Source organism: Pan troglodytes, chromosome 6 (genome assembly GCF_028858775.2).
Source record: "Pan troglodytes isolate AG18354 chromosome 6, NHGRI_mPanTro3-v2.0_pri, whole genome shotgun sequence".
Taxonomy (NCBI): Eukaryota; Metazoa; Chordata; class Mammalia; order Primates; family Hominidae; genus Pan; species Pan troglodytes.
The window spans coordinates 5,804,913-5,821,098 of record NC_072404.2 but is presented as its reverse complement, the minus strand read 5'-3'; the positions used below and the strand labels follow the sequence as shown (position 1 = coordinate 5,821,098).

At 54.3% G+C, this 16,186-nt stretch overlaps 1 protein-coding gene and 1 pseudogene across 1 annotated transcript; both read left to right on the top strand.

The window, feature by feature from the left end:
- Positions 1-9,473: 9,473 nt before the first annotated feature.
- On the top strand, positions 9,474-13,096 carry LOC134810512 (putative uncharacterized protein FLJ44672). The gene is made up of 3 exons (XM_063815128.1): positions 9,474-9,663; positions 11,728-11,785; positions 11,879-13,096. The coding sequence occupies exon 3, from the start codon at positions 11,955-11,957 to the stop codon at positions 12,576-12,578; it is 624 nt and encodes a 207-aa protein (XP_063671198.1). The 5' UTR covers positions 9,474-9,663; positions 11,728-11,785; positions 11,879-11,954; the 3' UTR covers positions 12,579-13,096.
- Positions 13,095-14,588, top strand: LOC129144195 (proline-rich protein 36-like; annotated as a pseudogene).
- The last annotated feature ends 1,598 nt before the right edge of the window (positions 14,589-16,186 follow it).

Sequence of the window (16,186 nt, the reverse complement as noted above, 5' to 3'; positions counted from 1 at the left end):
ACTCTGTGGTGGAGCACAGACAAGACACAATGATGGGCAGTGCCTCGGGCTGGACTCTGAGCCCTAGAGGCCCCAAATTCCCAGTGGGCCTGGTGGCTGCGCATAGTGGGGCTGCCCGGCCCTTTCTCCCCTCTTCAGGCCCCCATTCCTTGACCCCTGATGCTGCCTCTGCACCCTGCCCCTATCCCTGCCCTGGTGGAAGAGAGACAGGATGGCTGGGCCCTGACGGGGCCAGAGTGTGGCATGGAGGTCAGGTCCTGTTCATGCTCAGAACCCAGTGGGCAGTGGGAGAGGCTGGCCTTCCAGCACAGAACCTGGGAGGGGGCATGGGCCCCACGCCTGGGAGTTGGGGGTCCCTGTGCCCCAGCTGCCCCTCCTGTCCTCCTGCAGGTGGTGTGGTTCTGGGCATCCACGCCAAGGGGGAGCGCCTGAAGCACTGGTTGGACTGCCTGAAGAACAAGGACAAGCGCATCGAGCGCTGGCACACGCTCACCAGCGAGCTCCCAGGGGCTGTGCTCAGCGACTGACGCCCACCCGCCACTGCTACCCCTGCCGCCACCTGCGCCCGGCACGGCCAGCCCCGGGCTTCCCCAGCAGCCAACAAGGCCTGTGGTCCCCACACTGGGGGAGATCCAGAACCCCTGCTTGGACACAGAGCCACTGCAGTCCCCGCTCGGAGGACGTGGAGGGCTCAGCCACTCTGGGACGGGGAGGGCAAGGAGCTGGGGTGGGGGGCTCTCAGCCCTCTGGGGCCCAAGAAGCCGGTGGTGGAAAGAGACCTCAGCACCTGCCCAGGGGAAGGGGACACGCCCATCTGGGAGCAAAGACCCTTCTAGAGGCCAGCCCTGGCTGAGAGGACAGGAGTGTGGGGGCGCCTTGGCGGACAGTGGGAACAGAGGAGGGAGGTGGTGAGCAGACAGACAGGTGGAGGATGGGACCTTGAAGACTGGCTGCTCCAGCCCAAGAAAGCCTGACTGCATCCCTCATCTCCTTCGCTGCTGGGCAGATGGAAGAAGTGGGCTTGCCGGCCGAAAGTCTGCCAGAGTTCCCGGAGGCTCCTGATGACGGGTAAATTGGCACATGCTTCACTCAATGATTCCACAAGCCCTGGGGGTGAATGAGACACAGGGCCTGCCCTCAGGGAGTTCCCATCTAGTCAGGAAGCCGGAACAAACCATTCCAACTGGGGTGAGAAATACCAAGACCAGCTTGACCAGTCTGCAAGTACCGTGGGCTCTGCTGACTCTGCCGGGAGGTCAGGGAAGGCTTCCTGGAGGAGGCGGTGCTTCCGTAAGGCCTTGGAGGGTGAGTGGGGGCTTCTAAAAGCAGTCCAGGCAGTGGGAGTGGTCTAAAACGGCCTGGAGAGAGAAAGCCAATGGGGCTGGGGTGCTGTGGACCCGGGGTCTCCTCTCCAGGGGAGGGTTTGTTAGGAAGGTGTGAGGCTCGAGGCAGGAGGTGGGGGACGTGATGGAAACACCATGGAGAAACTGGTGTAGGCTCAAGTTCAGACCTCAGACCCAAGTCTCCCACTCTGATCTCTTTCTACTCCTGAGGGACCTCAAGGACGGAGCCCGCCCCTCCTCCTTCCCGGCATAAGCATCAGGTCAGCTGCGGTGGAGAAAAGGGTCCCTTGTGCTTGGAAAAAAAGCAAGCATTCCTACACGTCCTGACTCTGCCCTTTCCCCTCCCCTCCACTCCCTGGCTCACACTGGGGGCCTCCGGGTGCTTGCTCGTGGCATCTTGGTCCCACCACCGCCACAGATGTCCCTTTTGGGAGTAATCAGTGGCAGTCCAGGGCCGTGTCTCTGGGGAGGCCTGTGGGGCCAGCTCCACCCTCCAGGAGCTGAGCAAGAATCACCCTGGCTGGTGGGCCTGTCTGCTCCCCTGAGTCAGACTCCCCAGGAGGCTTGAGAGTATCTGAATCTTGGGGCCCATGCCTGAAGCCCACAAACTTTCTCTGCCTACCAAGGGCCCCTCAGGAACGCTGGGTGAACAGATGCAGAGCCAAGGAGTTGCACAGCCAGAGTCCCAGTGTGCTCAGCCCATCAGTGTGTGATGGAAACAGAGGCCCAGAGAGGTCAGGTGACCTGCCCAGGGCCTTCCAGCCCCACACATCAGGCCTTTCCCAGGTTGCAGGGAAAACAGGACCCCAGCCCCTACACAGTCCCTGGCTACCTGCTGCTCATGGAGACTTGTCTCCCCATCTTTAGGAAGGGTTTTTATGTGAAGGTTTTTGCATGCACTGGTCTGAACGCATGTTCACAGCCCTGCAAGGTGGGTTTGATTCTCATCCCCATCTTGCAGGTGAAACAGGTTCCCAGAGTCTGAGTAGTTTGCCAAGGCCACACAGCCAGGAAGGGGTGAACCAGGACTCAAACCCAGGTCCTCTGACTGCCACTTTCTCTCTCTGGGGATCGGTACCCCCAGTCCCTTCCCTCCTGGTCTGTCAGAGACTCAGCAGAGACACCAGGTGAAGGCTCAGTAAGCTCAGGTGCATGATGGAGACCTGGGGTCTTGTCACTGTCCTGCCACCTCATCCGCTGGCTTTGAAACCATCCGTGCTACTTCAGGCTTCCCCAGAGGTGTCTAACCTGGCCCCCAAACTCAGCCACCCCACCCTAGCCTCTGGGGGCAGAGGCAAGGGCTCCTCTTTTCTCCACACAGAATGGGCACCCTCTGGGGGCCTAAGGTAAGAGGTGGTCTATTTCTAAAAGGCCTGGTGTCTAGTTAAGCTTTGGGTATCTTCTTAGCTTTGCTTTTTTGGGGGTCTCATTCAGAGAGGAGATTTGACAGCCTCTCTGAAGACACAGAAGTGAATGGCAAAGCGAGAAGAGGCTGTACCCCCCACCTACCATGACTTCCTTATTAGGCACATGGGGAATAAGGGGCCTGAAGGGGCACAGCTGGGACAAGAACCCAGAACTCCAGCCCCCCAGTCCAGGGCTCTCTACTGCCCAGGCTGTGCAAATGGGGCTGGGACCGAAAGATGGGGACAGTCAGGCTGGGAGGCAGGCTTACTGGCCAGCCAGCCCAGGGGCAGCACGGGCACTCGGGCAGGAACTCCCCAGGAAGTTTGGAAACCTTCCTTTCCTAGGATCTCAGCACCCTTCTAGATCCCGTGCAGATTGTCTTTCTGTTAAAGCATTTTGAGGCCGGGCACGATGGCTCACGCCTGTAATCCCAGCACTTTGGGAGGCCGAGGCTGGCGGATCACCTGAGGTCGGGAGTTCGAAACCCGCCTGGCCAACAGGACGAAACCCCGTCTCTACTAAAAATACAAACATTAGCCGGGCGTGGTGGCGCACGCCTGTAGTCCCAGCTACTCGGGGAGGCTGAGGCACGAGAATCGCTTGAACCCGGGAGGTGAAGGCTGCAGTGAGCCAAGATCACGCCACTGCACTCCAGCCTGGGCGACAGAGCAAGACTCCATCTCAGAAAAAAAAAAACAAAAAACGCTTTGAGAAGCTGCAGAAGCGGCTCTGCCTTTGACCCCGAATGGGCATCTTTACTCGGGTCCATCATCCCCACAAAGACAGGAAATCTGATGCCAAAAAAAAAAAAAAAAAAAAAAAAGTCATTCCAGGTGTCAGTAACCAGGCGCTGCCTCCAGCCCCGCCCCGCCCGCCGCCCCGCCCGCCGCCCCGCCCGCCGCCCCGCCCGCCGCCTGCGCCAATCCCCGACGGGCCCGTCTTCCAGCCCGGAAGCGGTCACCTCCTGACCTCTAGTGGCGAGCGCGGGGAACTGCGCCCCGGCCCGTCCGCCCGCCGAGCCCGGGCCGTGCATGCCGTGCCCGTTGTTCCTTCGCAAACCGAGTGAACCTCCCGATGCATGGACTCTGGCTGTCGTCGACGCAGACTCTCGTGCACTGCTTAACCCCGTTTTGCTGCCATGTGACGGCTGCAGACACTGTCCTCAAACTGCAGTCCCACAGACAAGTTTTGTATTTTGGTCTGACCTACCCGAAGGTGTCCTTTTTAAGTCTTATTTGTTAATATTTATAATGACATATAATCCAAAGTAAATGGAAACGTCATATTGCGATCTCATTGCCTTGGCGAGACTCTCACCTTTTAATAGATTTGAAGGGGGTGGGGGCGGTGGCTCACGCCTGTAAGTCCTAGCACTTTTGGAGGTCGAGGTGGGAGAATTGCTTGAGGCCTGGAGTTCGAGACCAGCCTGGTCAACATGGATAAACCACGCCTCTAAACACACACAATGACAATTAGCCTAGCGTGGTGGCACACACCTGTAGCCCCAGGTATTCAGGAGGCTGAGGTAGGAGGAGGAGGATCGCTTGAGCCTGGAAAGTGGGGATTGCAGTGAGCTGAGATCACGCCACTGCACTCCAGCCTGGGCAACAGAGGGAGACCCTGTCAAAAAAAAAAAAAAAAGATTTGGAAGGGTAGGAGGGGAGGGTGGAAAGACGGAGGAAAAGGCAACTGAAACCTACTCCGGATATAGTCTTGTTACTCTTCACCAGGAACCCATTTGAGGTAGGCCCTCAAGTTACAGATGGGGAAACTAAGGCCCAGAGAGGTTAAAATACTTTTACAGAATCACACGGCTGGTCGACGGCAGAAGCAGGATTCAAACTGAGGCAGCCGAAGACTTTTTGCACCAGGACCTCTCGGCCATGCTGTTGTCCACTCATCCAACAAACAGCCGTGGAGTATTGACTATCGCCAGCCCGTCTGAGGCTCCAAGAGTCGTACATTTTAGAAGGTAATTTAAGACATGTACTGCTTAGGTTTGGAGGGAAAAAAATAAACCTTCCTAACCACAGATTAGTGTATTAGGACTAGTAGCAATCCCCACACTTTATACTTTCATTCCACCTTGTTAGAAAATGTTGATCAATGGTTGAATACAGTTTATTGTACATCATTCTTTAGGTCAGAAATTTCTCGAGATAAAAGCCTTTGCTTTCTAACATCGACTAACGAAGAAAATGTTTGTCACTGAATGTGCAAACCTCTCAATCTCTTTCCTCTATGTCCCCCTTCAGGGTCAGGGTCAGGGTCCAGGTCTGGGTCAGCGTTTCGCATTTAGTCAGGGTTTGGTGTTCGGTTTTGGCCGGGTTAGGGTGGGTTAGGACTCGGGTCATAGTTTTGGGTTGGTGCGGTTGGCATCCGTGCTGGAATTTCCTTTCTGGCTGTCACCGTGACCGTAACCCGAATTCTGGTTCCACTGCTCAAGATCAGGGCTCTTTTCACCGCTGGCTCCATTCATTGCTTGCTCCTCCTGCTTATCTCTCCTGTCCAATCTGCAGAGCTCGCCACCTTCTTGTTCCGCCCTCTTCTCCCTAACATCCAATAGCAGCCTTCTCCGCAGTCCTTGCTCCGACCACTCCTGTCTCTTGCCCAATCAGCAGGCTCTACCAATGCTTACTCCGCCCACTTCTCTCGTCCAATTGGCAGGGTCTCCTCAGTGCTCGCCCCACCTACTTCATGCCCGTCCAATTGCAGGATCTCAGTGCTAGCCCCGCCCGCTTCTCGCTCCTATCCAACCAGTAGAGACTCTACCAGTGCCCACCCTGCCCACTTCTCTTTCTTATCCAATGACAGGATCTCCTAGTGCTCACTCCGCCCACTTCTCTCCCCCATCCAATCAGCGAGCTCTGCCAGTGCTCGCGCGTTCCTGTCCTTGGGGGAGGGAGCCCGGGGTCTCTCGGGGAAACGGAAACGCAGGCTCAGATGTGCGGGTCCAGTTTCGAGGCGACGCGGCCGAAGCGCTCTTCCGCCACACAGTGGTTTTGTGGGGCAAAGGCCGCGCGATTCCGCAGGCCCTGACCCTGCAGGGACTCAGGATGGCCCTGGGCGCTTTGTCCGGGTGGAGCAAGGGCCAGCCCGGCGGGACGTGTGCGGGCGGCTGCGCAAATGGCCCCGCCGGCACCGCGCGGGCCTGGGGATGGGGGCAGCCTGGGGAGGCAGTGCCTGCGGGTGCCTCCCACGCCGAGCGCTCTCTGCCTCCCCGAGCACTGGCTCCGGACTCCAGGGCACCGTGCACCGAGTGCCATCCCCGCTGTCCGCACAGGGGCTCGGCTGGGCTCTCGCTCCCTCTCTCGGTGGAATGAGCTTTTGCAGAATGAGGGGACAGACTTCGAAGGAAACACATGCAGGCCTGACACCTAAAGAGAAAGCCAGCTGTCCCTGTGGTTTATTTCTAGTATTTTGTCTGATTGCTTTTCAGTGAGTCAGTGGTAGCCAACATCTTTAGTTCCTAGTACGTACCAGTGCTGTTTGAACACTCTCCCTGCGCTCTGTGCTCTTCCCATGATGAAGTGAAAACTTCATGTAAGGACAGGGAAAGTGTATCCTGGCCAGCTGTGGGGCTGGATCCACGTGGGGTCAGCCCATGGCATGTTTGGCCATCACACCGTGCTCACTGCTGCTCCTTCTTTTCCTTATACTGTTATGACATCAGCGTCTCTCCTGACACCACCTGTGCCTGCTCATATTTAGGCCTGATACTGCCCAGGTGTGTGACCCTAGGCATGTTCTCAAACCTCTCACCTGTAAAATGGGGATGGTGCTAGGACCTGCCATGGGGTGGTTGCAAAGGTTAAGCGGGGGTGGTTAGCCAAAGCCTAGGAGCATCAAGGAGCACCATTGAGACACAGTGAGTATTTGTGGAATATTAATTCTTAATTCTTTAATAATTCTCTAATGAATTATTTACTTAATTCCTTTAGGATCAATCATCATTTATTCACTCAACTGTTAGGCTCATCATTTTCAGTTAGGTTAGGGATAGCATAGGGTTATGACTGTTAGGGTTAGGGTGGGGATTAGAATTCTATATGAGATTTGGGTGGGGAAACAGAGCCAAACGATATCATCAGTCCAATATTTTATATTAAGAGTTACAGAGATGTCGAACTCCTTACCAACTGATAACTATAGTGCCCACATTTTGCTCATGGGGAAACAGAATTAGAAAAATAAAATATCTTGCCTAGACTCCCAGCTAGCAAGTGACCTATGCCAGGCTTGAGTCTACCGACAGATCTGAGGTCTTGGACTTTTAATTACTATTCCTATTCAAGTCTATCATTTTGGATGTATTTCCTGGGTGACAGGGTGAGACCCTCTCTCAAACAAACAAAGAAACCCAAAAAGTTTGTTTGTGAAGAAGAAGGAAAACTAGTTTTATGTGGTGTCATCAAGAAGTGAGAAAAGAAAATGTCTTGATCATAGAGCATGATCTGATACTTTAAAAGTTGCCGAGAGGTCAGATAATGAAGGCAGATGGGACCTTTTGAGCTTACTGGTGACCTTCATATGAGCAATTTCACTGTTGGAGATGAAGCCATGTTGGTGTTCAGTTACTCAACATTATTCAACATCCCTTCATGCTAAAAACTCTCCATAAACTAGGTATTGATGGAACGTATCTCAAAATAATAAGAGCTATTTATGACAAATCCACAGCCAATATCATACTGTATTTGGACCAAAGCTGGAAGCATTCCCTTTGAAAACTGGCACAAGACGAGGATGCCTTCTCTCACCACTCCTATTTAACATAGTACTGGAAGTTCTGGCAAGGGCAATCAGAGAAAGAAATAAAGCATATTCAAAGAGGAAGAGAGGAAGTCAAATTATCTCTGTTTGCAGATGACATGATTGTATATTTAGAAAACCCCATCGTCTCAGCCCAAAAACTCCTTAAGCTGATAAGCAACTTCAGCAAAGTCTCAGGATACAAAATCAATGTGCAAAAATCACAAGCATTCATATACACCAACAATAGACGAGAGCCAAGTCATGAGTGAACTCCCATTCACAACTGCTACAAAGAGAATAAAATACCTACGAATACAACTTACAAGGGATGTGAAGGACCTCTTCAAGGAGAGCTACAAACCACTGTTCAAGGAAATAAGAGAGGACACAAAACAATGGAAAACCATTTCATACTCATGGATAGGAAGAATCAATATATTGAAAATGGCCATACTGCGCAAACTAATTTATAGATTAAATGCTATTCCCATCAAACTTCCAGTGACTGTCTTCAAAGAATTAGAAAAAACTACTTTAAATTTCATATAGAACCAAAAAAAGAGCCCGTATAGCCAAGACTACCCGAGGCCAAAAGAACAAAGCTGGAGGCATCACACTACTTCAAACTATACTACAAGGCTACAGTAACCAAAACAGCATGGTACTGGTACCAAAACAGAAATATATAACAATGGAACAGAACAGAGGCCTCAGGAATAATACCACACATCTACAACCATCTGATCTTTGACAAACCTGACAAAAACAAGCAATGGGGAAAGGATTCCCTATTTAATAAATGGTGCTGGGAAAACTGGCTAGCCATATGCAGAAAACAGAAACTAGACCTCTTTCTCACACCTTATGCAAAAATTATGTCAAGATGGGTTAAAGACTTAAATGTAAAACCCCAAACCATAAAAACCCTAGAAGAAAACCAAGGCAATCGGGTTAGGGTTAGGGTCAGGGTCAGGGTTAGGGTCAGGGTTAGGGTCAGGGTCAGGGTCAGAGTTAGGGTCAGGGTTAGGGTTAGGTTAGGGTCAGGGTGAGGGTTAGGGTCAGGGTTAGGTTAGGGTGAGGGTCAGGGTCAGGGTTAGGGTCAGGGTCAGGGTAGGGTCAGGGTTTGGGTTTGGGTTCGGGTTAGGGGTTAGGGTTAGGGTGAGGGTTAGGATGAGGGTGAGGGTTTGGGTCCGGGTCAGGGTCAGGGTAGGGTCAGGGTTCGGGTTCGGGTTAGGGGTTAGGGTTAGGGTAGGGTTAGGGTTAGGGTTAGGGTAGGGTTAGGGTTAGGGTCAGGGGTAGGGGTAGGGTCAGGGTTAGGGGTAGGGTCAGGGTCAGGGTCAGGGTTAGGGGTTAGAGGTTAGGGTTAGGGTTGGGTTAGGGTTAGGGTCAGGGTCAGGGTCAGGGTTAGGGTCAGGGTTAGGGTCGGGGTTGGGGTCGGGATCAGAGTCAGGGTTAGGGTTAGGGTTAGTGTTAGGGTTAGGGTTTTAGGGTTAGGGTTGGGTTAGGGTTAGGGGTTAGGGGTTAGGGTTAGCGTTGGGGTTAAGGGTTAGGGTTAGTGTTAATGGTTAGGGTTAGGGTTAGGGTTTGGTTTTGGGGTTCAGGTTGGGGTTGGGGTTGGGGTTTGCGATTACGGTTGGGGTTGGTGTTGGGGTTAGGGTTAGGGTTAGGGTTTGGGGTTAGGGTTAGGGGTTAGGGTTAGGGGTTAGGGGTAGGGTTCGGGTTCGGTTTGTTGTTGGGGTTTGGGGTTAGGGTTAGGGTTTGGGGTTTGGGTTAGGGGTTAGGGATTAGGGGTTAGGGTAGGGGTTAGGAGTTAGGGGTTAGGGTAGGGGTTAGGAGTTAGGGGTTAGTGTTAGGGGTTAGGGTTGGGGTTAGGGTTAGTGTAGGGTTAGGGTTAGGGTTAAGGGGTTAGGGTTAGGGTTAGATTACAATTTCTAACCTGTTTTGTTCTGTTTTTTTTTCTGAGACAGGGTGTCCCTCTGTTGTCCAAGGCTGGAGTGTAGTAGCGCTATCGCAGCTGACTGCAGCCTCAACCTTCCAGGCTGAAGCGATCCTCCCACCTCAACCTCCCACGTGGCTGAGACTACAGGTGCTTGCCACTATGCCCAACTAATATTTGGAATTTTCGTATACATGGATTCCAGAGGGGTGACAGCGAAACGTGAGTAAGCATGGATTTTGGTATATGCAGAGATGGGGGGCTGGAACTAATTCTGTATACTGAGGGATGATGACTGTATATGTTTTTACAATTACGCTGTAGGATACATACTGTTGCATAGCCTTGAAAATAATAATTTTTAATTGAGTGGAATAATAATAATATTGATAAAAGTAGCAGCTGGCCAGGTGTGGTGTCTCACACTGGTAATCGCAACACTTTGGGAGGCTGAGGCAGGAGGATGGCTTGAGGCCCAGAGTTTGCGATAGGCCTTGGAAAGAAAGGGGGAGTCACCATCCCTACAGAAAAACACATGAATTAGCCTAGTGTGGTGGCATGTTCCTGTAGTCCCAGCTACTTGGGAGGCTGAGGTGGGAGGATCACTTGAGCCCAGGGAGGCTGAGACTGCAGTGAGTCATGATCAGGCCTCTGCACTCCAGCCTGGGTGACAGAGTGAGACCCTGTCTCAAAACAACAAAAAAGTAGCAGCTAACATCAACTGACCTTTTATACCAGGTGCCTATTGATACCATAGTTTAATTTCTTATAACTGTTTCTTATTTCACTTACCAACTCTGTCTTCAGTTACTCCCAGATTTTTACTGTGTGTGTACAGATGACCTTTTGTTTAGATTGAATTGTCTCCCCAGAAGTAAGATTACTGTGAGTCATGGTGAATGGACATTCTCATTACCCTTGATGTAAATCGACAGGGTTTTGGGTGCCTCCCAGCTATAATCTTAGCACTTTGGGAGGCTAAGAGAGGAGGATTGCTTGAGGCCAAGAGTTGGAGGAGGCAGTATGGCAGTATGGTGAGACCCTGTCTCCATTATTTTAAAAAATTGACAGGCTTTACCCTGGAAGGCTTATACACAATTTAAACACCCCTCATAGTGTAAGAAAGTTCCCATTTCACTGCACCTTTGCCAGCACAGGGTATTATAATTTAGTAAGTCATTTTTTGTTTGATTATTTTACATAGACAAAAGACCTCATATTACTTTACTTGTCACATTTCAACATCTTTCCTCAGCTTATTTAGCTCTATTTCTTTTCTGTCTGTAAATGGTTGTTGTTGTTTTGTTCTTTGAGACAGGGTCTTGCTCTGTCACCAGGCTGGACTGTAGTGGCATAATCATGCCTCACTGCAGCCTTGACCTCCCAGGCTCAAACTTCCGCATTCCGAGTAGCTGGGACTACAAGTGTGCACCACCACTCCCAGCTAACTTTTTTCTTCTTTTGGATAGAGACAGGGTCTCACTGTGTTGTCCAGACCGGTCTCTAGCTCCTGGCCTTAAGCAATCCTCCTGCATTAGCTTCTCAAATTGCTGGAATTTCAGGCATGAGCCACCATGCCTGGCCTGGGCTAGTCCCACATTCTCTAGAGTTCTCTTTACTTTGTGCTAGCCAATCTCTCATTATGCTGTTCACCTGTTATAATGAATAATTCTCTGTATTAAATTTTACCACTTTAAACTTTTGAGTGGTTTATGCTTACTGATTGGACTCTGACTAATATGTTAGGAAGGGTCCCAGGAGGTAAACCCACACAGATGGGATTTGGGCATAGGTTTGGTTTCCCAGGGGGCAGTGCTGAGCTCTTTGCCAGTGGGAAATGGGATGCTGGTGATTTCCAGTAGGTGACCTCACAGTGACTCAAGCTACCACTTACTGTTGATTGTGATGAAATGCCAGCTGAGGCACATGCCTTGGGAGCTAAGTGGTTGCTGCCCTTGACCACTGTGAAGACTGGTGTGGGAAGGGTCGCTTTGGATGCACTTGAGCAGGGGTCCCCAACCCCTGAGCCATGGAGCCACAAGGAGCCACACAGCAGGAGGTGAGTGGTGTCGAGTGAGGGAGTGAGGGAAGCTTCGTCTGTATTTACAGCCACTCCCCTTTGCTCACATTCCCGCCTGAGCTCCACCTTCTCAGATGAGCAGCAGCATTAGATTCTCAGAGGAGAACGCACCCTGTTGTGAACCGTGCATGTGAGGGATCTAGGTTGCGCTGTCCTTATGAGAATCTAATACCTATTGATCTGTCACTTTCTCCCATCACGCTCAGGTGGGAACATCCAGTTGCAGGAAAACAAGCTTAACACGCCCACTGATTCTACATTATGGTGAGTTCTGTAATTATTTTATTATATATTACAGTGTAATAATGGAAATAAAGTGCCTAATAAATGCAAATGTGCTTACATCTTTTGGCCCAGCTCCTACCTCCTGGCAGCCTCTCCAGGCCCAGCACTTTCTCCAGTCAGCCTCTACAGACCAAGCTCATGACTCACCATGGCCTATTTAGGCCCATACCCTACCTCACGGCAGTCTCCGCAGATGAGGCTACTGCCTCACAACAGCCTCCACAGGCACAGCTCCATCGTTACAATGGCCTCTTTAGACCCAGCTCCTGCCTCCCAGCCTTCTCTCCAGGCCCTGAACTTTCTCAAGTCGACCTCACCAGGCCCAGCTCATGCTTCTTTGCAGCCTCTCCAGGCCCAGCTCCTGCATCTTGGTGGCCCCTCCAGGCCCAGCCTCTGCCTCCCGTCGGCCTCTACATTCCCAACATCTGCCTCACAGCAGATTCTTCATGCCCAGCATCTACCTCACTGTGGACCCCCCAAGCCAAGCTCCCAACCTTTCAGCAGCTTCTACACACCCAGCTCCTGCCACCCAGTGGCCTCTTTAGGCCAAGCTCATGCTTCACAAGGGCCTTTCCAGGCCCAACTTTTGTCTCATGGCAACCTTCCCTGGCCAGATTCCTGCCTGTCTCCCAGCAGCCTAGACAGGCCCAGGTCTTGCCTCACACTGGCCTCTCTACATCCAGCTTATGCCTCATGGTGGCCTCTCCAGGCCCAACTCCTGTCCCAGGACGTCATCTCCGGGCCCAAAACTTACTCAAGTCAGACTCTCTAGTCCCAACTGCTGCCTCCTGGTGGCCTATGAAGGCCCCAAATCTCCTCAAGTTGACCTCTCCAGGCCCAGCTCCTGCCTCCTGTTAGTGTCTACAGGCCCAACCTCTGCCTCATGGGGGCTTCTCCAGGCCCACCTCTTCCTCTTGGCTGGGTCTACAGGCACAACTGCTGCCTCACAACAGCCTTTTTTGGCCCAGTTCCTGTCCCGCTCATGGTGGCCAATGTAGGCCCAAAACTTCCTCAAGTGAAACTCTCCAGGCCCACCTTCTGCTTCCCGGTGGCATCAACAGGCCCAGCTTTGACTTGAGAACAGCCTCTGCAGGCCCTGCTCTTGCCTCCCAGGGGCTTTTTCCAGGCCCAGCTCTTGCCTCGTGGCAGGTGCCCCAGGCCAAATTTCTGCCTGCCTGCCAGCAGCCTCAACAGGCACAGCTCCTCCCTCACAGTGGCCCATTTAGGCCCAACTCATGACTGTCGGGCCATTTCCAGGCCTAGTGCCTGCCTCGTGGCTGACTCTTGAAGCCCAAAACTTCCTCAAATCAGCCTTTTGCCCAACTTTTGTCTACTGTTGGACTCTACAGGCCAGCCTCTGCCTCACAGTGGACCCTCCAGACCCAGATGGTGTCTCACTGTGGCATCCTCAGGCGAAGCTCCTGCCTTTCGGCAGCCTCTCCAGGCCCAGCTCCTCCTGCCTCCCAGTGGCCTCTTTCGGCCCAGCCCAGCTCATGCCTCCCGGCGGCCTTCCCAAGCCCCGCTTTTGACTTTCGGTGGCCTCTGCAGGCCTCGACAAGGCCCAGCCTCCTGCCTCCCGAAGGCCTGCACAGGCCCAGCCTCTGCCTCACAGCGGACTCTCCACGCCCAGCTAGCTGTCGCCTCACTGCGGCCTCCCAAGTCCAAAGCTCCTGCCTCTCGGCCGCTTCGGCAGGCCTAGCTCCCGCCTGCCAGTGGCCTCTTCAGGCCCATGGGGCTCATTCCTCACAACGGCCTTTCCAGGCCCAGTTTTTCCCTTCCGGCGGCCTCTCCGGACCCAGAACCTCCTCAAGTCGGCCGCTCCAGACCCACTTGCACCCTCCGGGCGTCCTCTCCGGGCCCAGCTCTTCTTCCTGGTTGCGTCTCCAGGCCCGACTCCTGCCTCTCAACAACCTCTTTGGACTCAGTGCCTACCCATCTCCTGGCGGCCTTGGTCGGCCCACAGCTTCCTCAAGCCAAGCTCCCCAGGCCCAGGTCAGGCCTCACGGTGGCCTCTCCATGATGAGCTCCTGCCCTCCGATGGCATCTCCAGACCCCAAATGGTCTCCGGTCGGTGGGCTCCTCCACGCCAAGCTTGGGCCTCCCGGCGACCGCCGCAGGCCCAAGATGTCCTGAAGTCAACCTCTCCCGGCCCTGCCTCCCAGCAAGTAAGCAAGCTCTTTTGGCTCAACTCCTGCCCAGCTCCCAACCGCCTTTGTAGGCCCCGAACTTTCTCCAGCCAAGCTCTGAGGGCCCACTTCCTGCCTCCTGGTTGCCTGTACGGGCCCAGCACTGGTTGGAGAACAGCGTCTGCAGGCCCCGCCCTTGCCTCCCAGGGGCCTCTCCAGGCCCAGCTCTTGCCGCCACGGCGGCCTCCCGGGGCCAAGTCCCTGCCTGCCTCCCAGCAGCCCGCGTGCGGCCCAGCTCCTCCCTCACGGTGGCCTGTTGATGCCCAACTCATGCCTCTGGCACCCTGCCCAGAGGCGTGAGCCCCTGCCTCACACCGGCCCCTCCCACGCTCACAGAGGTCTGCCTGAGCCCCTTGCCTCACACCGGCCCGTCCCACGCTCACAGGTCCGCGGGAGCCCCTTGCCGCACACCGGCCCCTCCCACGCTGAGAGAGGTCAGCGGGAGCCCCTGCCTCAACAGGCCACCGTGAGGGAGGAGCAGGGTCGCACGCGGGCTGCTGGGAGGTAGGCAGGGACTTGGGCCCGGGAGGTCGCGGTGGGGCGAGAGCTGGGCCTGGAGACTCCCCTGGGAGGCAACAGCGGGGTCTGCAGACGCCCTTCTCCCGCCAGAGCTGGGACTGTTCAGTCACTGGGAGAAGGGATGTGGGTCTGAAGAGCTTGGTTGCAGAAACTTCGGGGTCTACAAACGCAGGCGGGAGCTGAGCCAAAAGAGCTTGTTTGCTGGGAGGCGGGAGATGCAGCCAGGAGGAACAGCTGGGCCATGCGGGAGGCGGAGGCCAGGCCTCCTCAAGTTGGCCTCTCAGACCCACTTGCAGCCTCCCGGCGTCCTCTCCGGGCCCAGCTCTTCCTCCCGGCTGCATCTCCGGGCCGGACTCTGGGCCGACTCCAGGTCCCAACAACGTCTTTGGACTCAGCTCCTGCCCAGCTCCCAGCGGCCCTGGTAGGCCCACAACTTCCCTAAGCCAAGCTCCCCAGGCCCAGCTCAGGCCTCACGGTGGCCTCTCCAGGCTCAGCTCCTGCCCTCCGATGGCATCTGCAGGCCCCAAACGGCCTCCGGTTGGTGGGCTCTTCTAGGCCCAGCTTGGGCCTCCCGGCGGCCTCTGCAGGCCCAAGTCGTCCTCAAGTCGGCCTGGAAGTGGGCCTGGAAGAGCAGCAAGTCGGCCTCCCCGGGCCCAGCTCCGTCCTCTCGGCGGCCTCTCCAGGTGCAAAACTTCCTCGAGTCAGCCTCTCCAGGCCCAGCTCCTCCTGCCTCCCAGTGGCCTCTTTCGGCCCAGCCCAGCTCATGGCTCTCGGCGGCCTTCCCAGGCCCCGCTTTTGACTTTTGGCAGCCTCTTCAGGCGCAGAACTTGATCTCTAGTCGGCCTTTGCAGGCCCAGCCTCCTGCCTCTCGAAGGCCTGCATGGGCCCGGCCTCGGCCTCGGCCTCGGCCTCGGCCTCACAGCGGACTCTCCACGCCCAGCTAGCTCTCGCCTCACTGCGGCCTCCCCATTCCAAAGCTCCTGCCTTTCGGCTACTTCGGCAGGTCCAGCTACTGCCTGCCAGTGGCCTCCTTAGGCCCAGCTCATTCCTCACAACGGCCTTTCCAGGCCCCGTTTTTCCCTTCCGGCAGCCTCTTGGCCTCTAATTTGTTTATCTTTTGTGTATAAATCCCAAAATATTGAATTTTGGAATATTTCCGCCATTACATATTTTGGTAGGTAATTTATTTGGAGTGAGTTTCTGCACCATGCCTGAATTTTTTATTTTATTTTCCTTATTATTTGTTGTTAAACAGGTTTAATGACGGTCATGGCAACTTTTTGGCACAATGAAAAATATCGCCCATGATCAACGTGTTCTGTTCTGGGGAAGGGGGCAAAGGCAGGGTGAACCACTTTCTTAAAAAGTATAGCTCAAGTTGGGAGTGCAGAGGGAATGGGGAGAAAACCCTCCCGCTGCCTGTGTCGAAGTGCAGGAGCCCCCACCCCCATACTCACCTGAGTCCAGCCCCTCTGGGGAAAGAAGGGGTGCATTAACTCCCCCTAGTCCACAGGCGCCTCCCTGTGGCCCAAGGCCCTCTTCACACTCCATCTTGTAGCCCAGCAGGAGCTATTTTCTGAAAAGTGAAAAGCTCTGAAGGTCCCACAATTCATGGTATGTACAGGGGCTCGGAGGAGGGAAACTGCCCAGCTTTCCCCCGGCACAGCTGCAGGGG